General features: G+C 37.5%; 4 protein-coding genes and 1 long non-coding RNA gene across 5 annotated transcripts; 2 read left to right on the top strand and 3 right to left on the bottom strand.

Annotated features, from left to right (window-relative positions):
• The first annotated feature begins 545 nt into the window (after positions 1 to 545).
• LOC149742652 (uncharacterized) lies at positions 546 to 8,040 on the top strand. Its single transcript, XM_089888424.1, has 3 exons — positions 546 to 1,997; positions 3,711 to 3,927; positions 7,444 to 8,040. Exons 1-3 carry the CDS (start codon positions 962 to 964, stop codon positions 7,619 to 7,621), a joined length of 1,431 nt encoding a protein of 476 aa, XP_089744550.1. The 5' UTR covers positions 546 to 961; the 3' UTR covers positions 7,622 to 8,040.
• A 2,417-nt stretch (positions 8,041 to 10,457) lies between these two features.
• Positions 10,458 to 22,328, bottom strand: LOC149742648 (uncharacterized). The gene is made up of 3 exons (XM_089888493.1): positions 21,923 to 22,328; positions 21,424 to 21,605; positions 10,458 to 10,739 (listed from the first exon to the last, which is right to left on the bottom strand). Exons 1-3 carry the CDS (start codon positions 22,168 to 22,170, stop codon positions 10,501 to 10,503), a joined length of 669 nt encoding a protein of 222 aa, XP_089744619.1. The 5' UTR covers positions 22,171 to 22,328; the 3' UTR covers positions 10,458 to 10,500.
• Positions 11,046 to 11,622, top strand: LOC149742651 (uncharacterized). Its single transcript, XR_016386034.1, has 2 exons — positions 11,046 to 11,181; positions 11,445 to 11,622. It is a non-coding gene; the product is annotated as an uncharacterized LOC149742651 (long non-coding RNA).
• On the bottom strand, positions 11,087 to 12,679 carry LOC149742650 (uncharacterized). Its single transcript, XM_089888480.1, has 5 exons — positions 12,532 to 12,679; positions 12,319 to 12,478; positions 12,206 to 12,264; positions 11,983 to 12,119; positions 11,087 to 11,299 (listed from the first exon to the last, which is right to left on the bottom strand). Exons 1-5 carry the CDS (start codon positions 12,677 to 12,679, stop codon positions 11,087 to 11,089), a joined length of 717 nt encoding a protein of 238 aa, XP_089744606.1.
• On the bottom strand, positions 14,901 to 21,417 carry LOC149742649 (uncharacterized). Its single transcript, XM_089888386.1, has 3 exons — positions 18,636 to 21,417; positions 16,897 to 18,564; positions 14,901 to 16,829 (listed from the first exon to the last, which is right to left on the bottom strand). Exons 1-3 carry the CDS (start codon positions 18,990 to 18,992, stop codon positions 16,557 to 16,559), a joined length of 2,298 nt encoding a protein of 765 aa, XP_089744512.1. The 5' UTR covers positions 18,993 to 21,417; the 3' UTR covers positions 14,901 to 16,556.
• Positions 22,329 to 22,991: the final 663 nt, after the last annotated feature.

The raw sequence follows: 22,991 nt of genomic DNA, 5'->3' as shown, positions 1-22,991 counted from the left end.
AAAATTCGGTGTACTTGTAAATAAAGAAATTAGTTAGTGGCGCCTTGACGTACCACAAGCCAAATGGCAACAATTCGTGTAATACATTAACCAGAGTTGACGCCCATGTTCCAACAATACATCAATATTAAAATGAGTGATGGTCACGGGAAAGTAAGTTACACTAATTCATATAAATCCGACTGCTAAGTTAAACTTACTTCTCGATTACAAAGCGGCCTGCTTCCCAACGACGACTTGTTCCTGCAGCCTTCTTTTTCATAAATAAGTCAGTATTATAATTTTACCACAATTTGCATTGTGAACTATTTTGTGCATGAAATATTACAGATTTTCAAAATTATGTTTTAATTGAGACGCGTAAACTCGCTAGAAACCGGTAGCTGTTACGTAAGAAACGTACATGTACATCTTGAATGATATACTTAGTGACGCAAGAAAGTGTAGGAAAAAGAGAGTCACTAAAGGCTTTCTTTTGCGGCACTGTGTTTCTACCAGACAGTCGGACATATTGTCGGCTGCTGGATGCTCGTAAGGAGAAACAGGATAAATAGGTTGCCATGGCTTCTCAGGTTCAACTATTTTTTAAACCGTGTTTTGTTATAGAGAAATATACTGCTGCAATATGTTTATTCAGTTTCAATATTGTAACATTCATTAACTTTTTATTGTTATTTCTGTTGTTGTTTTTTTTTTCATGTTTAGACGGGGAAGTATGCCTATAGTATAGTTTTTTGGTAATCTGTTGGTAAAGTGTCATTTTTAAAGTTGGTTACAACGCGTTTGTTATTTTATTCATAATTATTATGTTTATAGGTGCAATCAAATAAAGTTACCTTATTTCTTTCAGCTGGGAAAATGAATATTTTGGCCAACATATACGATTTACAAGTTACTATTTAGTACTGCTGACAGTTTAACTTAAATCAAGCTGAAACAACCAAATTTGAAAACTAGGAAAATGCATCAAACCAGGCCCATGCCAGCGCACATACACGGCCAGGAAAATATATCATTTAGCATTAACCAGATTCTTAGTCCAGCTTCTGAAGGATCAACCATGGACGATGACAATGGCGTGGCAAGAGATTCTTACCAGTACTGTGGTCGAAGTTATGAGGCTCCCAGTAACACCTTGAACGAAAAGTCGAACAATAATAACAGCGGTTCTGGAAACGGTTACTTCTATCCCCAGCTGGGCGGATACTGGAGCAGTGACTTGTACAATGGGCAGTATTATAATGGGTGCAGATTCACAGATTATTACCCGAATTATGGAGGTCGTAGCAACTCAATATATGGGAACGAATACCCACCAAACAACCACCATGCTGAACCTGGAAGATCAATAGAATCTTGTGGAAAGTTCGGTTCAAATGGAATTGGTTCAATTAATAATGACAAGTTGAGCGCATGCTCCAACGCCACAGGTACAAATGTAAGTGGTTCGGACAGAAACGAAACTTTATTTCGAAGTAATACAAGTTCAGACAACTCCCCGACAACAAAGGATCCAGCGCAGGCACAACAGCCCTTATCAGACCCCAACCCCCACGATCGCCATTTTTCTAAATTCAACAACTGTCGGTTCCGCTCGTGTGAAGTTGACGGTTTTAACAAACTGTACGATAAGGAGTCTCAATGTAGCCAACAACAGAACACACTGGGGAACCATTACAGCGGTGCTTTCGCTGCAACAAACTGTTACGGGAGCTGTTGTACAGGCTATGCGGCGGCAGCAGCCTTGCTGACCGGCGGGCTACCCCAAACATCGTGCGGGGTCGGATCCTTGGCCACCCCGGCACTAAACGTCAACCCAGCACATACAACGTTTACTCAGCAAGCAGCCGCGATGGCCGCAGTTGATTCAGCCGTTGCAGCGGCCACTGCTGGGTCAGGAAGCCTCCTTCGAGTTCCCAACCACCGAAGCCTCCACAGATCTTCACTGTTAACTTCCAACTTCCCATGGATGGAAAGCAGACGGGAACGAATAGCACGTGGGTACAAATATGTGCTTATTCTCAATCCGTTAAATTGGTACTGAGCTTGTGTATTATAAGCACCGTAATTTGCAAGCTCCAATATCATAGTTTTATAAAAGCTTGCCTAAAATTTATAAGTATCTTAAAATATAAGTATCTTAAAATACGCAGGTTTTACCAACCAGTAACCGCACTGTACAAACTATAATAATAACACAATCGGTTTACGAACTTTCCATTATACCTATACTATATTCGATAATAGTTATGAAGTTTGTCGCACCACCGCTTACAACTTATTCGTGTGGACGCCATTTTGTTATTTTCGCCCCAAAATACACACGAGCGGAAGTCCCCCCTTTGCTAAAGTAAACAAAACTTGTTTTCAAAACACGCGCTTGTTTCAAAACACGATTGGCAAATAGGTGGGCGAACAAACTCTATGCTATATAATCTATCGCAGTATGTTAAAACTGATATCCAGTGTTTAGTCAACAAACTATTACCTCGAATAAAGAAGCATTAACAAGCTTGCGGAACGCGCATTAATCTCATCAAAGCAGAGCGAGATTTAAAGAATGTTCCTCGTATGACCTTACTTGATTCGTAGAAAATATCGTGCAGAAAGAATTTTTGTTTGAAACCTTTTTGATTGAAAAAATCTGTTTTCGTACTTCACGTACACGGTCTTACATGGGAACGCGTTTTAAAAGAGAATATGGCCCCGGAAAGACATTTACAAAAAAAAAACGATTGAAAGCACTTGACTACTGGACGCATCTCCTTGTGAAGTGATATAATACCGTATCATGTTACATGCTTCCCCTAAGTAAGGCATAGCATATAGTGATCGAGTATCCCTCCCACCACACTTTGGAAACAAGCATGTCTAAATCTCGAAATTAACGAACTTACATCACGCTGGCTTAAAATTTTCTTGGAAAGATATTCCTTACAGTTAAGGGTATTAGCAATAACTATAAATCATAGCGAATAATTTGTTAAAAGCGGGTTTCAGTTTCTGGTCCCGCCGATCTCATTTTTTGTTCCCAGCCTTTTCTACAATGATAGGCTGTTCGTCTCTTTTGGCCTGCATATACAGTCTATCTTGTTCTATATAGTCAGGTGGTATATTTAAACATACAGGACAACTTGTATGCGATTAAGAAGCACATTCTTTACACCCGAGGCAATGCTTAAGATCAAACTCTCGAATAACTAACATGCGATAGGAATAATTGGTATCGCTTGTAATACAAGTGAACAGAGATTCAAACACGGCAGCAAATTGTTAACACTTTTTTATGCAAGTATGCGATTTCCTTACACTAATCCCAGATCATGCAGTGACAACTTCTGTTTATTCCAGGCAGTAAAAGTTATAAAATACCTCTGTATATAAGTTTGCTAAAGTTAACAAAAGAAACAGTCTAACTAAAAATATTCGAAAATATAGGGAACGTGTTGTCCAATCCGTCAACGGTTTGAATAGCCATAAATCGATTAAATTCACATTGTATTTCGAATTGTGAAAACAAAAATGTAGAAAACTTTATATGAAGAAAAAATGTCTTCTCAAACATAAATTGTCTAATTTTTAATATCGATATTCTTATGGTGTATATATAAAAAGCTTTCAATTTTTGTATTAATTGTATGAAAGCCTTTTCACTTTAAGCCAGAATACCAACATTCGTCGCTTAAAGGTTTAATAAGTTACTCTTTCAGTCACCAGAAGAATCGGGCATCCATACCAAAACCGAACTCCTCCAAAGAAAAAGAAGCCTCGAACATCTTTTAGTAGAATTCAGATATGTGAACTGGAAAAAAGATTCCATCGGCAGAAATATCTTGCGAGTTCGGAGCGAGCAGCACTGGCAAAGTCACTTAAAATGACTGATGCCCAAGTAAAAACTTGGTTTCAAAACCGACGTACAAAGTGGAGGTTAGTTTTGGTTGCTTTTTAGTGTTTTTTTTTAAACTTGCTTTGAACTAACAATAAATTAACAATATTTGAGACATAACTGTCTGTATGGCTGGGCAAATTCTTTGTCTTTTAATCTTTAAAAATATATACATGGTACCTTCATACACGAAACATAAATCGTGGCACCTTAATACAAGATACCTTGATACATAAAACCGCTTAACAGCTAATTTCAAATTATACTTAAGTTTTTCATTGTATTTTTATATTTAAGAGCTAAATTCAAATTACTTTATTTTATTAATTTTATTTGCATTCCTTTACGCCCGAGTCAATCTATCTAAACACGAAATGTTTTGTTACCAAAACATTCAGATTTTATTATTTAATATCAGCGTTAAGTTCGCTTCCAGAAAATCTACACTGTATAATGAGGCACATTCTTATCTTAAACTCCCGGTCACGGCACAGTCATATCAGACCCAGGATTGGCCAATTGGTCTAAAGCAACCACCTAATATGTTTTTATAGATACGAGCGTATTGCCATAAAACGCCAAACCTAATAACTTCGACACTCTCTTTAAATTTATCGACAGGCTGTCATAACACACTCAAGTTAATCACGACGAACGCATTTTTTTCTTGCATCGTGTGAACACTTTGTAACTTCGACTTTCGTAATAATAAGGTCGAAGATCATCCAACGTGTAATATTTGGTCTATATTATGTTAATGCTGGTAACCAATACTTTTGAATAATTACCCGAACGTTTTACTGTCGCCTGCACAGATTATAATGATTTAAGTCGCAAACATTTTTGTGATGCTACACTAAATCTCTTATCCGATTACATTGATTTTCTGACAGCTTAGCGGAGTAAGACAAGTAATTAACCGCTATTACAGTACCGCTGTCGAATTAGGAAATATCCTCACACTGTCTTTCGTGATAACTTTGTCGATTACATGCTGAATTATAGAGCGCCGTTGTACATGACGAAAAGCCTATTGATTTTCGTGTATTTCAACGCTAATAACTCCCAAGCTTTCAAATCGGCACTTTAATTTGGTTTGGAGCAAGTTAAAACATAACTGACAGGTGGAGCATCGGCTGCTTACGATAATGAGGCAGCGCTTTGCATGAAATTAAGTTAAGACGGCAGTCCATAGATCGCAAAAACAGGAGACAGATCGATCTAGGTCCCATCCACTTTTAGTTTTATGACATTTCCTGACTATTTATTCGCACAACCAAATTATGCCGAAACGCCGCAGTCTTATTTATTAATTTTCGACATTAACAGCAATAAAAACCGAATAAACGTCAAAACGCGCAGAGACGATCGATTTTTATCACCAAGTGAGGTGCACTGCTGTCGATTTTACGCTGTTCTGATTGTCCTAACTCGAAAACATTAAATATTAACACTTGGACAGTTGACTTCCCGCTTGCTTGTGGTCCCTCGCTGCAATCGGATTTGACGTTGGGCGCGTTTTCCGAAAAATTGCCAATCGAATTGGCAGAAGTGGGAACTCATTTAATCACCTTAACATGGGGAAAGCGGGTCACTCGGCAAGGTCACATCTCAAATGTGGATGTCAGAAGGGCGGACACGCCGATTATTTAGTCACTAATGGGAAGGCTCGATACACGAGCCGCTGTTTAGTATGGGATCCGCACGCCGCCGCCATTTTGTTTTAAACCGCACCATCTGACAGTAAACAACTTCTTTATTTGCGTATCTTAATATTGCTAGATTCGTGTTTGTTAAATACAAGTAAACGGTTTATTAACTAGTTATTTTCTAAAAATATTTTAAAATAGAATTTTACGAAACAAATCGTACTGGATAAAATTATTTCGCTTTTACAACTGTAAAGCTATAATTTCAAAAATACGAAACAATACTTTTCGCGGTAACAAACTGGCGTTTCACCAAAAGTTCATAGTAGCAGAAATTTTAATCCTCGCGCGGTGGTATTAAATTGATATAAACGTAAGATCAGCTTGGTACTTTTGCTGATCGATAAAGTCCGTGTGTTTACGAAGGCGAGCTCAAACGAAGCGTTGTTGCATTCTTGGTATAGTCTGTATATTCTAACGTCGGGTGTTGCGGCCCTTGAAACCGATACCCTGATCTGCATCATTGAACTAGATCCACTTGTAAACACCGAGTCCCATGTAAGTCGACAGCTGGGTGGTCCACAGCCTGGTTCTGTTGCCCAGACCCCACCGAGGTTTGAAGCCCGGCCAGATTCCTATCTCATTCCAAAACCCTCGCATCAAGAAAGGTGAGGATGGATACGACTCTGACCGTGTGTGCCCTTCATGCCAACGTTTACTTTCAATAATCAAACGTGTCTCTTTGTTTCATTGGTGCTCGTTTTCTTACTACACGGCGACCGTGGAGGGCCAAACAAAGCTTTGCCATTCTTAGGAACTCAAGCAAAGATTGCTCGTATAGGAACTACAATACGCATCGTGCGTGGATTTACCTTTCCGCCCATCAAGCCTTTTATCTTCACGCTCAGTTAAGCTGCAATCAGCGTAGTGAACGCATCTAAAGAACCTCTAACGATCCGGCTTATCTCAATTGGCCATCTTCAGTGTGCTGATGGGAGGCCTCAATTTACGTCGACCGCTAGCTCAATAACTCTTCGGTTTAATTGACGTCCAATTCGCAACGAAGAACTGTAAAGATCATAACTATAAAGCTGTATTGCTCCTTTTTGTTCAGCCAATATGTAGTTGAAACTTGCTATTTAATCGACTTTTAACCGAGTGCGAGTTATACCAACGTGTTTATTTTGGCGCTTGATTTTTAACCATCCGTGCTGATTGTAACCGAGAAAGTAATAACGACAGTTTAATTTCACGCTATTTCTCCTTGAAAGAGTGGGAGGTATATTATGACTGCCATTATGACTTCTATGATACCTGTTGTTGCTTAATTTAAATCAGGCTCAAATATGTTTGTTTTTTCGAATTTTCTATGAAATCTGCCCAGCTTTTATTAACTTATAAACTATTTCGCATCAAAATAAAATATAAAATAGATAAAAACCTAAGTGTGTATCATTGCGTATAGAAATGTGTTATTCCAACACAAAACTGCATTGAGGATTTATTTTTTGTCTGCTGAATTTTTCTTCTACATTTCATAAACGTTTCGAGTTGCCCTTGGCGTTTACACTTATTATAGAAAATCATAACACACCTGTTTCGATCGACCTGTATTCCCGCTTTGCTTTAACCCTTTTTCCTCGCCTCACACCCTGGCGGCATTATCAGTCATCTCTGCAAAAGATAAACGCCGACCTCTCGCTCTCAAATCTTTTCGTTCGTTTGGTCGGCCTGCTGTGCTCGTGAATTGTAATTTCACGGCGTGATCGGCGCGTGAAGCGTGTGATCGGACATCCCGAGGAGTAATATTTGATTGGCGCGATTACTACGCTTGCTATTCTAGCTCAAACGATATCAATATTTTAATTTCGATTCGTAATTTCCTTAACGTACCATATTTAAACGCAGAAGGCAGACAACTGAGGAGAGAGAAGCAGAGCGACAAGCTGCGCAACGACTCATCAACCAGTTGCAACAAGAAGCGTTGGCGCGTGCACCGATGCCGGCACCAGATGCCATCTGTTTACGGAATGCTTCGCTCTACGCTCTGCATAATCTACAAGCCCGCCTTCAGAATGCACAATAACCAACAGCACAGTTCTTTCTTGCAAACCATTCCACCCAGCACAAGCACACAGATACGTTGCGATATATAATAGCGTCACAGCTTCCTTATGTTTTAAAACGCGATTCCAAGTGTAATAGATCAATTTGCAAAAGTTTCAAAATGTTTTCATGTTCCGTATACTTTGTTTCACATTTTTCAACTTCTTCCACTGTATTTTTCAAGACGTCTATTGATTATATTATTTATTCCATGCGCTCAATAACTTTTGCATGGAGTTTTATCTTTGATGTTTTGGACGCAGCTTTTTTAAGAATATTTCTTCCACAACGTTTCATCTGCTTTTAATGTTATCATGATTATGTTGTTACGTCTTCCGTTTTGTGGGTTTCGCTATATATGGACTACACCACAAGAATATATAAAGTTAAACAACACCCTGTTGTATGGCGTATTGTATATTGATTGGCGTTTAAGATGTCAGAAATTTTCATCAGGAAGCTAAAACTTCTTCAAAGAGATGAGAGGAAGTGACAGATACTTTCCGGCAGTTATCAAGCAGTGCGACGTGATGCCATATAAGGTACGTTGCTATCTCATCTGAGCGGACGTCCGCAATGACGCTAAGCGAATTTCAAACTGGGAATCCGTCTACGCGGCGTCGCTGAAGCAGCCACTACGATATGTTTATCTCTCCTTGTCGCTTCTCGTGTTGCTTCCTCAAACTACGAAGTGACTTAATACGTCGACAACTGTTGCGTCGTGATAAACCGAGTTTGATCGACGTACAGCAATGGCGGATTGCGTAAACACGTAAGCTTTGCCTGACGTAAACTTTATCACGTGGAATGAGACAGATGAAGCACATAGCAACACTCATTATCAAACTTTATTTGACTGGATATACTACGTATATGCAGGGGTCAACAGAAAAATAGAAACCTCGCCATTTTGCCAGTGTACTGCAAGCGAATAGGCTACGCTGTGTTGGCTTAGAGCTTCCGCAAAAAAACATTTTGCTTACCGTTATACTCCTGTTTTTTCTGCACATGAAACAAGTTTGTAAGATTTTAAAACTGTAAGTCTCAAGGATCACATGACCGCCACGCGACAAGCGCAATTATACCACGTATACTATATAATTATACACAGTAATCATTAAAGCAACCAGACATATAGTATAGGCTACCGCAGAACACCTTTATTTTAGGTAAGTCGAGAATTACGAATTTGTTTATTGCAGGCAGGAATTATAATTTCTCTGATTTTTTTGAATTTAAAACATAAACTTAAAGGCGTAAACAATGGAACTTTTGCTTAAATCAGCTATAAACATTCACCAAACCGATATTCTCACGGTAAAGTTTTTGTTCCACGTAATCCTGGATATATGGGCAGCTAACCAAGAGTTAAGTGGCCGGACTTTTTCCAAGTGCCTTAATTGTACAGATTAGATTTTTGTGCCACTTGGCCACGTTAACCCACAGAGGTGCCAAGCAGTCTGCATGGGTGATGGGAGAGCAAACAGCAGTTAAAAAACGCCTTGAAACCATTTCTACCAACGTTACCTCGTTCACATACTGGTTGGAACGCACGAACTTGACCTTGCCTTGGTATACACGTGTTATTATTATCAATAACTAACTTATACGTTTAATTTCGCTGTAAATTTGTGGTATTTTCTTGCATTTTTAGAAGAACCGCTTTAGCACAACTGTATTGGAGTAATTTTTGCTTGAAATTCCTAATTATTTTATAGTATCCCTACACGTAAGGAGTCTATATATCGTAACAGACATTTGTCGCAGATGTTTCAGAAATCTACAGTGTCTTCTTGTGGGGACAGTGGTGCATTTGATTGACAGAATGTAACAGCAAAACCTGCTGAACAGTTGCTCAGTTGCTTTTTATCGCAAGCAAGGTTACTCGAGCTAAACATCAAAGACCGCAACGTCTAAATGAATACTTAACTAAAATACAAACACACAGGTATGTCCTATGTTTGGCTTTTCAACGCCCCAGCAATCGTAAACCTCTCTTTGGTTCGTGGATTAACGGAAGTAAACAAATATCAAGAAACAATTTTTCGTACATCGTTTTCGCGATAAACCTCGTTATTGTTCCCGCGGTTCATCAGCTTTGAACGCTTCTCTTCCATCAAGACTTATGTCGCCGCCTGTCTAAAAATACAAGCAGGCATTCGATTAAAACCGGCGGCCTTAAAGTTTGACCAAATGACTGTTCGGTTTAAATTGCCACACAGACACGCCGTACTCGGCTTTGTATACACGATTATCGGCAGCGTCAGCCGCATCGTCGCCGAAGCGACTTTGGATTAGGACTTTTACCACAAATCCAGCTCCCATAAACGCGTACAGTTTAATCTGATTACCACAACTGTTGCGGGTAGCTCAAGGTTAAAGACAAGTCGGCTGTGAGAGGCAAAGAAACTGGCAACTCATCGGTAATTTCGACCAGTATCACTTGCGTCGTAAACGCCATTCAGGTATCTCTATATACAGACATTATGCTGTTGACCTCGGTCAAAAAAGGCGCATACTTGGCCGCATATCTGTTGACCGTCAGCAAACTACATGGGTGTACATGGTATCGGATTTCTAGATCAAAGGGGGGATGACAAGATACCATGTAAAAGATTCTGATTAACGACTGGCGTCACAATTTTGCTAAGCTTTCTTCGACGTATTTAGTTAAATACCAGTATTTTAAGAAAACAAATCACATAAAAACATGACAATTAAAATTAACAATATTTGCTACAATATTGTAGTTGCATGTTTGAATATTTAACAAAAATAAAACAAAACTAAGAGCATTTATAGCGTATAAGATCAACTTAACATATATAATTGATTTTTATTTACTTTGAAACAAGTGGGTTATAGTGCAGGTGACAGTCTTGCGAGTATATGTAAATGCATAACGTTCTTCACTGATTTATTCATGCTTTGATTTTCGAACACAAGTATTTCGTATCGTTGGTTTGGGTAAGTCTGTGCAAAGATTTCTTTTGCTTCTGCAACCGTCGGTAAATAGTCGTTCGCCCAAAGTACAAACTGTTCAATACCATTGTCCAAATAGTAAGGATAACTGTTCTTTTCTAATCGCACTGAACGCCCTGCACCGAAAAATATCAGTAAGCCCCGTCAAAATTGACTCTATAGCAGCACCAGGTGGTTATAAAATATTTCGATACGCAATGTTTTAAATTAAACCACGGCCGGTACCGTGACACAACCGTAAAGCAGGATGCACACTGGAAACAATTGCGGCTGCGGCCGGGAAATCCCCAGACAGTCTGCGGCGCTCTTGCGCGGCTGTCCGGGCGTATACGCACACCTGCAAGGTTTTTTGTGTCACCTCAAACATTTCCTCACAAAAAGTCAACTTCATGTATTTTTTATCATTTTTCAATTTTATTAAAACGAAATAAAAATAACATTAAAGGAAATACTCAGACAATAACTAAGTGGACTGTTGTGCAACATTAAGCTCCAAAATACAATCCGCAAAAAGAAGACTGCTTATTTCCTTCATGTACGCCTCCACAAGCTCTGCAGGTTTTTCTCTTAATTGTGCCACCACAAATTTACCAAAGTGGTCTAGTCTATCTAATTTCCTTTCCTGGAGTTCTGCAAGATGACTTGAGCTTTGCCTCAAATAACTTAGCATCTCTGTCTGCAAAACAAAAACATTACTAAGTTTGATTTTTATTTATAATATCATGAACTAAAGCATATGCTTAACCCTTTGGACGTGCCCGGAGCCAGATGGCTAGATCCTATCACAAGTTACTTAATAGTCCTACTTTTTTAATAAACAGGAAGTGGATCATCCTTAAGACACAGCGAACTCTCCTAACACATTTCCAAGATGATTTTATAAGACTTTAAGTGATTTTGGTTATTGAATTTGTGTGTATTGTTGGTTTTATTGTAGTAATAACAGCCCATAAGTTATAGAAACCTCACTAAAGTCAATAAATTTTGGTTACACAGCAATTAGTTTGTGGTTTAGAATCGACATATCGAAGGTTTTTGTAATTTTTTTCCTTTATGATTCAGGTAACTTTACAAATCATACATCAAAAGGAAGGTTTTTACATACTGATCAAGTTTGTAATACATTATATTTTAATATTTCTGTTCTTTTCTGAAATATTCAATAATCTAAGATTTATTATGACATCATCAATTTAATGATGAGTCATCAAAAAAGTATGAATTTGAAGATAATTTCATACTGCACAAACTTCTTGAAGAAAGTTTTGGTCTAGCAAAATCCAATTAAGTGAGACCTGGTCAAAAAGTGAAAAATTACGAAAAACAATCTCGCACCTAAAGGGTTGAGTGTACGTGTACCTGTACTTTTTGTTTGTCTGTTTTCTTCCTTTTGCAACTTGGTTCTTCTGGTTGAGTTGCATTTGCAGGCATGTGTGCAGTAGCAGAATCAGAAGAAAAGGAATTATCCTCTCTGGTACTTTCAATGCTGGAATCCTCTTTAAATATTATAAAACAAAAATATAACTTCTTTCATGGTTACGAGCAACACAAAATTTTATACATAAACATTTTACATACTGACCAGGGTCGTCCAAAAAAAACTGAGTAGAACTACTGCCATCAGCAAAGTTGTCTACAGATCTACACAAACAGAAAAACAATAAATATTTTTATTACCACATACCATTCACATACCCTCTATGCTTTATATAACTATCCAAAAAAGATAGTTGGTGGTAATACTGCCATCTCTCTGGTGGAAGGGTACCAGACCCACTTGGAGCTTCTGTATTTTTTTTGTGCTTTTTGCCATACGCTGTTCGCAGCGTACGCCAACGCTTCTGACACTGGTCAACTGAAAGTCAAAATAAATTTAGTAATTATTTTTGTAATAAGATGCAAACTTACCTGTCGAGTTTAATTCCTGGGCAATGTTTCTCCATGCAGAATCTGTTTTGCCTCTAATTTTATGCTCTGGATGACATGGGTTGTAAATAAGATTAGCTTGAGAAACAAGGTCAATAAGCTTCATATTAAAATTTTTTTCAATTTCCATACTGCACTACTTTCTAGAAAAACGTAATGTGAAAAGAAATAGCAACTGTCAAAACAGAAATTGATGGTAAAGGCACTCCAATTTTTCAAAAGCTGGCAACTTGAATTAAAGAAAATAGTAAATACAAACAGCAAACATAACCTAAACTTTACCTACTCCACTGCCATGCAACTGCGCCATCTTTTAAAAAATATTTTTTTAACTCATCTCTGTAAAAACCTGCATATCTGGAATAAAAGTTTGAGCCAATATGTCCAAGTGAATCCATATTCACAGTTGAAGGAATAGTTTGTCTCCAGTTACCATTCACTGTGTTGCCATTTCCATCAAATTGATCCCCATAAATATGAGATCCTACCTGACGTGGACTTTGTAGGAAGTTATGAAGAACCACACAGGCCTGTACTATACACTGTGCCATTTCTGGATCACAATTCAGCATTTTATAGAATACTTGCCATCTTACGGCAAGTATACCAAAAGCGTTCTCTACAACTCTTCTTCCACGACTCAGTCGATAATTAAAAATTTGCTTGTCCTCACTGAGGTGCCGTCCTGGATATGGCTTAACAATTCCAGTCTTCAATGGAAAAGCATCATCAGCAGCAAAATAATAAGGAACATTAATGTCAGATCCTGCCAAGCTATTAGGGGCAGGAATACTTAAAGAACCTTTATCAAATTTTTTTCCAATTCTTGAATTACTGAAGATACCACCATCACTATGGCGACCTGAGTCACCGATATCCACCAGAACAAAACGATAATGAGCATCACAAATTGCTAAAAGCACAATGGAGAAAAAACCCTTATAATTATAAAATTCAGTACCACTGTTAGGTGGAGCCTTAATTCTGATGTGTTTCCCGTCGATTGCTCCAATGCAGTTTGAGCATTGCCAAAACTTCTGAAAATCATCAGCAATTTGCAACCAATCTTCTGCAGTAGGAGGGCGCAAAACTATTGGCACCAAACATTCCCATAGCGCCGAACAGCACTCTCTGATAATCATGCCTACTGTAGTGTGACCCACTCTAAATGAAAAACCTATATGTAGCTGAGATGCACCTGTTGCAAGGTATCGTAAGGTCAAAATCAGGCGACGTTGTGGAGAAATTGCTTTCCTCCAAGGAGTGTCTATTTTTTGTATTTTGGGCTCAATAGCCTTCAGCAATGTATAGAATTTTTCTTTACTCATTCTAAAATATTGGTGACATTTGTCTGGGTCTCCAACTCCAAGAAGTTGCTCAGCCAGGATAAATTCTGATTTGCTGTCTCTTTCTTTTAGCATTTCATGCACCCAAACATTTCTGAACATTAAAACAATAGCTTAATAAATATTCAAATAAGATATAGTATACTCTCACTTTATCACTATACTACTAATTTACTCAAATGTAATACTCAAATACCATATGTGTAAGGATTTCTAACTTTATCACTGTACTATACCTTTCAATCCCTGATAAACTTTCATATAGAACATATGCTTCAATTGTGGAATGCAGATTAAGCAAAGTTTCAAAGCAAACTTCATCCATTGCAGCAATACAATTGTCACTTTGGATAGGCCTACAATAATGTAATACCTGCTATAGGGCTATCATAATTTAATGCCTGCTACTGAGAACATAGAAAAATGCAGAAAAAAGGTCTTGATAATTTGACCAGCATAGCAGTATTCCACTGCTGTGTCGTACACATGGAAGCCTTATTGCTTTCAAACAAACATTTCTAACGCCAAAACCTAGTAATTTGTCAAAACTGTCACATCAAACGAAATAATGCACGAAGATGTTATTTAACTCATTTTAACTCTGATTTAACTTATTTTATATCAAATTATTCTACTTCGTGCCGTTCACGGCTATGCGGCAAAGTAGAAAATTTTCTACTTTGTCGCAGACGACGCAAGACCAACTCGTTGCAGCCGCACATCACCGTACAGACCGCACAACCGTCGCAGTGTGCATCAACCGCCGAAAGTTTGGCCGCAAGCCGCGCCGTAGACACCTTACGGCACCCGCAAGGGTGTATGTGTGCATCGGGCTTAAGCGTCCCTGCCTCTAGTCAAGGTTTACTAGAAATATTTCTAGAAGACCGTACTTTACCACAAAATTGTAGGGGTGTGAAACTCGACACTGCTACTATTGTTGGCCCATGGCCTACTCAATATGTATTGAGTAGGCCATGGTTGGCCTATATGGCTACGGACAAAACACTTAAAGGGCCTAAACACACCCCAAATGTACTTCGCTTTAATCAATAGAGTGTGTTTTTCTAATTCCAACGACACCTTACTTGTTTTAATCGGTTCTGTATAACCAAAGATATTCCAGCTCAAACACCGTGAAATTCAAAAAACTGATTTGAAAGTTGCGTGGCGAAAAAAATTGAGAAGTGTACTACCACGGCCTACTAGAGATACGGCCTGATAATTCACATTTTACGTTTGAAATTAGAAGGCCTATTGTACGTCACAAACACCATTATTATCCCATTGTTATCCATTGTTTGGGTGTAAACATATCAGCATAGTATACAGTTTAATTTAAAGGATACCAAGGATATTTTAGGAAATTGCCAAAATCAGATAATGTATATATATTTAGTCAAGTAGCTTCAATTTTGCGACAATCCGCGCTGTCTGAATAAAGATATTAAAATTCAAAGTGCTCTGTTTGGAATTTGAAATCCGCCATGTTTTTTTTGGATTTTTATTTCTATGTCAGTGACGTCATCTAGTTGCAACTGAGACAACTTGTCAATAGAACTCGCCGAATAAATCGTCTCTGTTTGAACAGTAAGTGTGATGGCTTCTCGAGTTGGTATAGAGCCGTACGTTCGAGCCCGAGTATAATGAAGAAGAATTACAGATAGTACGCAGAATGGTGGAAGAAGAACATCGACGAGAACACGGCGATGGATCTCGACTTACTGAATTATCATGCTGGTAACAGGAAAGTTAAAACTAAAAGTCAGAGACATATAAAACTTCAGTATATTAAATCATTCTACGCAAATATAATCAGGTTAAAACCAGAAAAAAGTATAGCTTAGAATTATAGAAAATTCAGAATATAATTGCTAGACTGTAACTGCAAAGCAAGCTCAAAAACTACTACTAAATACTAGCGAAATCTCAACTATGAGTTTATGCACAAATAGGCGCAGTTAGTCCGTAAACTTATACTCCTGTCCAGCTGCCATACTAGAATTCAAGTGGTAAAACTTCTGTTACTACTGTGGACTGTTTATTATTTTTAATCAGGTGCTCCTGCTCCAATTGCAGTATTCAAGAAACTGCAAAAGAGTGCATTTGTTGCAAGGAGTGCAGCAAGACACTTGAAATGATATGTTCTGCCAAAGAATGTGATTGCATCACAGTACATCCTGGATTCAGTGCTGTATGTTTGAATAAATGGAGTTTAGATGTTGCCTGGAATACTTACAAACAATTTTATTCCACTGTTCAAAGTTCTTTTATGGAAAATGCAAAGTATCGCCATATCGCTTACAGACAATATGTGCGTTGGATTCATGGTCGTATCGGTCGTGAAAACCGAATGATTTTACCATCATGTGTTGTCACCACTATAAGGAAATATTTTCCGCCTACAACAGAAAATGTAAAAGGATTTTTACAAACTTCTAATCCCTGATAAATTAGTCTGTTTTTATATTTTACTGTTTTTTATATTTTTAATGCAAAATGTAAAATAAAAGTTCGCTGTAAATTAACTGTGTAACAAATTATGTAGCTGCTCTGTTGTGCAAAACTAAAGCATTTAAACAGTAAGCAATGTAACATTTTACATTATTATCATGTACCACAAATTGAAGGGTAAGAGAAACAGTTCGTTCAAGTAAAATTAGGTCAATGATGAAATCGAGACAGCTTTTTCGTTTTTTCAATTATGCAGTTTCTGTCAGGTTTATCCGTCGGAGCTGCGATGCTCACCATTGCTGCTTCGTATGCTTCGTCAATGTTTCCTTGATCCACAGCTATTTTTATATCAGTGAGCATCTTAAAAAGATAACTATGATCTTTTTCACATTTAACTTCTTTTGCAGTGAATTTTTTGTGCACTCTGCTCCACAATATTTTGTATCTTGGCTCACCTTCATTCTCACCACTTTTGAAAATCGCCTGTAAAAAGTAATGCCTGAATCAATGAGATACGGTCAGATACCTAATAATTAAAGCCAGTGCTCACCTGAGGTCTTGTTACATTGTGGTTGTGATCAAGTGCTGCCAACATGCTGCTTATATTCATGCAAGCATGTGAAAAATGAGTGGATTTTGGTAGATATTTCAAATACATTGAATGATATACTTCCAGATACGTTGTGTGAATAAATTTTGTTACATGCTCCAAATCTTTTATAAGTTGTTTATTGGTAACTACATTTACGAGCGCTTCATATGCTGCACTGTCTTGTTTGAGCCACTTCTTTTTTGTATTCATTTCGCCTCTTAAAATACCATGTTCACAACAATGTAGCATCTCATTTCCTTGCCAAGAATGAATATTCACAATATGATACAAAATAGAACACCATTTCTCTCGAAGCAAAACAGCGTTTTGTTCACATGATTCCGCACAAAACCAGAAATGATTTACAATCGAAGATATCCATTCTGCTAATAACGAACAATCCTTTTTCTTGGATACTGCAGATAGTTTTTTGCTGATTGATTTTGATAGATGCCAAGGATCAAATTGATGTTCAATTTCAGGGTAATCTTCTCGTAAAACTTTTCTAATTTGCTTATGTCTGTCGGTGCTTATAATGTCAATGTCTATTCCAGCAGATTTCAGTCTCTCCAAGACATCAATAAAGCCTTTTTTTTCCATTCCATTGGAGTTTTGTACTTCAGTCACAGCAATAACCTTAAAATCAACAACCTTTGATGTTTTAACATCCAAGAACGTATAGGTACCGTATTTGGCATTGTGGCCCGGAGAGTCACATCTGCCGTCTCCGGCCAACATAACGGGTTGATTTTCAGATTTTAAACACTCGATCATTCTACTTTTTTCCTGATTCCATGCTCGTTCTACAACTGGGAATACAAATGATTTTCGCAATGCGTAGTAAGTTGATTCATGAAACAATTTTAGGTTCAACAGCTTAGCAAAAACAACAAATTTAGAAAAAGTCATTCCGCTGAAGTACAAAGCAGATATCAAAAAGATATTTCCAAGGCTCCTTTTATTTTGCGAGGTTGGATGTGAATGCCATGTCACATCACATCCATTTAAACATGCAAGTTGCAAAGTAAGCATTGCTCCAGTTCTTTGTGTTTCAACGGTTAATTCTGGATCGATTGGAGACCCGCAATCAGGGCAAAATCTGAGTAATTGTTTTAACTGACTTTCGTATATAATGAAAGTTCGGTTAGTTTCATCTTCAGGCTCCGTTAATATTCTGTAATCATGAGCACAATTCGAATCGGCTTGTTCTGTTACACAGGAAGAACTGTCGCTTTCCATAAAATTGTGTTCCGTGTCAGTTGATTCAACACTTTCCACATCATTATCATTAGTTGCATCATCTACATTAAGATTGCGGGAAATTTCAAATGCACTACTTGAGCTTGGTTCAGAAAAGCTGTTATATGAATGGTCATGAATTACTGGCTCACTTAATTGCACAGGAAACTGACAATATGCATCAACTTTTTGAAGAGGAGTACAAACGGTAATCATTTTGTCTGTTTGTGTTTCAGCGTCTTTAAATCTTTTGATTGAAGTTTCTGACATCAGCACATTACTCTCAATTTGGCCATCACTAATATCCATGACAACATTATCAGCATCTAAGGATTCAAAATCTGCAGTTGACAGTTGTTGATCTACCTCTAGGAGTTCCTTTACCACCTACAAATAATAAAACTTAATACAATGTCATTTTTATGGTAAATACAATTATACAACATAACCAAACTTACTCTTCGTCGTTCTTTTTTATCTTCTCTCTTTTTGCTGCATGGTCTGCCAGTTTGTTGTAATTTTTCTTTGCCTTTCTTGTGTGGAAAAATTGTTGGAATTGAGTTTTTCTTTAATGTTCTTTTAATTCGATATTTATTTGGCATTAAAGTGTGCTTCAGCAAACTGCTTTCATCAAAACAATCCTGGGTAAAATGATCACTGCACAGATATGGGTCTGATGGAAGATTTTTTCGGCTAACTGCAATCTCCCAAGCCTTCCTTATCTTTTTATTTTTAGGAAAGCTGTGATAGCTGACATCTGCATTCTTTTTACCTTTGTACTGATTAGTACAGTCAACTGCTACACAATGGGGCATGGCTAATATTATTTCAAAACTGTGGAAAAGACCCAAAATTTACCGACCAATATAAAAGTAACAATATAAAAGTCAATAGTTTGTTGGCTGGTGCTGGTCTAGTGTGCCGATAAGACAAGTTTAATCGTTTATTAAGTGAATCATTAATACCAAAGTAATGTTGATAAAAATAGTTAACCTGTTGTTACCTAAAACGCCTTATCTACCTCATGCAACAAACTGACAATCAACTCTTATAACTCTAAAAACACGACTTAGCATGTTTGCATGCAGCAGACAGCAGTGAGCACTCGGCAGAAAGCAGGTTTGCAACTAGATGACGTCACAGACATAGAAATAAAAATCCAAAAAAAACATGGCGGATTTCAAATTTCAAACAGAGCACTTTGAATTTTAATATCTTTATTCAGACAGCGCGGATTGTCGCAAAATTGAAGCTACATGAGTAAATATACATATATTATCTAATTTTGGCAATTTCCTAAAATATCCTTGGTATCCTTTAAATATTCATTTAAAAAAGGTGTATGCTAGTTGCAAAGAGAGTATTAGGGTTGTTTTGCATTAATAAAGTGTTTAAAATTAACTGTAAGATAACCTACAGGTAGTCTTTTAGGTTAGAACAGATTACATAGTCCCGTATTACTGGGATTCGCACTCAGTGGAAGAAAATTACGAGACAGTATATTCAGTATAGCTCTGTATATCCATTTCGCTACTGAAACAACATTTGTTTCTAAACCAGTGATTGTGTCTAAACTAAACTAGCGCACATTGAGTTAGTAACAAGACAGTTTTAGTAATCGTCGTTTGGTTTGCAGGTTCAATGATTATTTGTGTCAATGTATAGATGTTTTATTTTCAACGTGACACACTTTCGCGTCTGAACTTACTTGGTACTGATACAGTTCATTCAAATTATATTATATACATTGAACTACAGTTTACCATGGTCTACAAGTGCGCTGCATGTTTAAATTGGTCTTGTTATCAGGCCTGTCTAAGGAAACCTTCGTTCTTTTGGCTCCTGGACGAACGGACTTGACGGCAAAGTTGCTTATATACGGCAGACTGACAGCTTGGTCCACACGGTGGAATTTACGAGAATGATTATGATGAAGCTCACTTGGTAAAGCATGGAAAGCGAAAAACCCTTAGTTCCAACTTATTCCGTTAAAGCCAATTTGCTTACAACCATGTATTCTGGTAACCCCAACTTTTGTAGTTTAACTTTTCAATACATGCTTTGGTGGACAGTGGTCAATCCAAAAACAAGATTCTCTTCAAATCCACTTCATTCAGCCATTTTTATATAAATGATGATTAGGTGAATGATTTAACGTTATTTGCTGGTTGGTTGGACACTTATATGGTTTGCCAAATCAAACATCCAATGCCTTGAGGATAACCCTGCCCTCACAAGCAGCATTGGTTTAAGAGTTTCTCAATGAAAGCTTTGTTACTTTCTTGTTTAAGTCCGTGTTGGTGCTGTAAACTTTGTTTACGTCTTTAATATGTTTACAAGTCTTTACTTATATAATTATTATGCTGTTTGGTCGCTTCTAACGCTGCATGTAGCTATACTTTCGTAAATAATTGACCTCATTGCTAAATTCGTATGTTTTTCAATGCGTTTTTCCCATTACTGCTACCTTTTTTTAAGCAAAATACATGACGTAACAATTGAAAATAATGGTGTTTGTGACGTACAATAGGCCTTCTAATTTCAAACGTAAAATGTGAATTATCAGGCCGTATCTCTAGTAGGCCGTGGTACTACCCACGTGACAAACACGTCACAAAATTGTTGAAGCGTGGCCGCTCTCATTCAGAAAGACGAGAAGCAGTGTTTTCAGCGAAAAACGAGATAACAAAAAAAGCGCAAAAAAAGAACAAAAAAAACGCAGGTTTCGCTTTTACGAATGAATCAGTCACTAACTAGTACGTTCCTACGTCACAATCACGGAGCTCGTAGTAAAAAAAAGATAGCGCTAGAGATCACTGTTTGAGGACGAATATCTCCGCCTATACTGGACCAATTTTAATCAGCAAAGTATTTTTGGAATCAATAAAACGGTCGCTTTATGAATTTACCATAAAAAATAAAAGTGACGTGGGGTGTGTTTAGGCCCTTTAAAGGCATTTGCTCCAACCCGGTGCAGTCCCATGTAGGTTGTGAAATTTACAGCCACAAATTAAAAAATCCAAATATAAAATCCCCCACAAAGTTACATATATATGATAACTCGTAAGCGGGCACGGGATGTATAAACAGAACCTAGTTAAGTGTGCTATAACGACTTTTGTTTAATAATAGGATAAATAACTTGATTCATTTACTAACACCGATCCATCTAACCGTTAAATTATTGTATGTTACAATTTATAAAAAACAACAACAAATCGTTGAAACGTTGTATGTACGACTAACCTCTTCCAGTCTCGCTTTGATCAACAAAAAAGACGGATTTTGAAACATTTTGTTCGTTGATTACTTCTTTTGATTTCATCGGATAGCCAAGGAAATGGTGTTTACAGAAGTCGTCTATGGACAACCATTGGTCCTTTATGCGCGCAATTTCTTCTTTATATTTTAAAGTTCCTGCAACAGATCTGCAGTACTGTTAGATGGCTGAATGGAATTTGTTATAACTATAGTAATATGTGATGGCCTTTAATTTATCTTTGCGGACGTGGCAATAATAGCCTAGTTGTCAGATCATGCTCACTAGCTACGAATTTTGACAACCTACTATTAGTGATCATTAGGCAGGAGCTATTTGCGTTAAATGTAGCAAAGCGTTTTAACCTATATGATACCACAACGACCAACAAACTTATTTCAAACAATTCCTTATAATAACATGTTGTTGTTATACTCGTGACGTTCGGAAAGTCACTTTAACATCGCTATAAATAAAATGCATTACCTGCCAAATAACAGATCGCCGGCTTCTACTTTATGTTGAATTATATCCCATGTATAAGGGCTCAAAGATATTAGGAACCCGTCAACATCTCTATAAACTTCATTATTATTTGGGGTGTAAACATTTTTCTGGTCAATCCCTACATTTTCAGACATTCTGACTTCTCTATGACCCGTCTGATATTCCTTTATTGGTTGTGTTGTTGTGTTGTCATACGTACACATTGTGACGTTGCCCAATTCTAACATATGGTAAACAAATTAGCAAAATGTTCAGCTAACACTACATACGTAAATTACAGCACAACACCGCCCGCTAAAGAGATCTACACGTTGAATATTTAAACTAACAGCAATCGAAGTAACCTTAGATAGTGTAAACTAGAACAGTCTGACAGCAAGTTTAAAATAAAACACAGCTTAAGCAACTGCATGCTTTTATTTAATAAGAACAGCGTCTGTTTAACGCATCATCACATAAGCGTGCATTGAACTAAACACGTAATCATGACATATTTAGTAGAACGTGCAATACAACCCGTTAGTGATGCTGAAGCAATATAGTTGTCATGACGGTACAATACACAGTACCAGTATAAATGACAGTAATATTCAAAACAGGAAAGAAAACATTGCACATATTCCAACATACCGTGGGGTGGGGGAAGACGGGACACCTTTAGCACATAATATCCAAATACTAATCGTGTTTTATTAAACAATTAACAACCGTCTACGGGAGTCGTGAGGATACGGTTTTATAATTATTCGTACGTGCTACCATACATAAGATATTCGATATGGCAATGAATAAGTTACGAATTTGTAAAATTAATAGAAACGAAGAACCGCCTTGTTGTTAAAATCGTAATATTTCCTCTGCGATGTTAATGCCGACGATCAACTGTCATTCCTGCGGAAATTTGCCTCACAAAACAAAACAGAAATATTGTTTGGGCGTCTAACACTTCGTTTGTTATAACAAATACGTGGAATACTCACATTATAACCAAAGGTAACTGGATTCGATGCTACACGCGGCTACAATAGCGAGGGTGTATGTCCTACGC

The sequence above is a fragment of the Ciona robusta genome, chromosome 1, assembly GCF_009617815.1.
Source record: "Ciona robusta chromosome 1, ASM961781v2".
Lineage (NCBI taxonomy): Eukaryota > Metazoa > Chordata > Ascidiacea > Phlebobranchia > Cionidae > Ciona > Ciona robusta.
This window is presented reverse-complemented; position numbering and strand designations above follow the sequence as displayed.

Bases quoted from the DNA above. Each gene is read 5' to 3' on its own strand.
- LOC149742652 (XM_089888424.1), top strand. From the start codon at position 962: ATGCATCAAACCAGGCCCATGCCAGCGCACATACACGGCCAGGAAAAT. The intron at 1,998-3,710 runs GTGGGTACAAAT...TTACTCTTTCAG, and splicing joins CAGACGGGAACGAATAGCAC to TCACCAGAAGAATCGGGCAT. The intron at 3,928-7,443 runs GTTAGTTTTGGT...ATTTAAACGCAG, and splicing joins AACCGACGTACAAAGTGGAG to AAGGCAGACAACTGAGGAGA.
- LOC149742650 (XM_089888480.1), bottom strand. From the start codon at position 12,679: ATGGAAATTGAAAAAAATTTTAATATGAAGCTTATTGACCTTGTTTCT. The intron at 12,265-12,318 runs GTATGTGAATGG...CTGTTTGTGTAG, and splicing joins AGTTATATAAAGCATAGAGG to ATCTGTAGACAACTTTGCTG. The intron at 12,120-12,205 runs GTCAGTATGTAA...TAATATTTAAAG, and splicing joins GTTTTTTTTGGACGACCCTG to AGGATTCCAGCATTGAAAGT.
- LOC149742649 (XM_089888386.1), bottom strand. From the start codon at position 18,992: ATGCCCCATTGTGTAGCAGTTGACTGTACTAATCAGTACAAAGGTAAA. The intron at 18,565-18,635 runs GTAAGTTTGGTT...TATTATTTGTAG, and splicing joins ATAAAAAAGAACGACGAAGA to GTGGTAAAGGAACTCCTAGA. The intron at 16,830-16,896 runs GTGAGCACTGGC...TACTTTTTACAG, and splicing joins ACAATGTAACAAGACCTCAG to GCGATTTTCAAAAGTGGTGA.
- LOC149742648 (XM_089888493.1), bottom strand. From the start codon at position 22,170: ATGTTAGAATTGGGCAACGTCACAATGTGTACGTATGACAACACAACA. The intron at 21,606-21,922 runs GTAATGCATTTT...ACAGTACTGCAG, and splicing joins GGCGATCTGTTATTTGGCAG to ATCTGTTGCAGGAACTTTAA. The intron at 10,740-21,423 runs GTTAGTCGTACA...TTTTCGGTGCAG, and splicing joins TCAAAGCGAGACTGGAAGAG to GGCGTTCAGTGCGATTAGAA.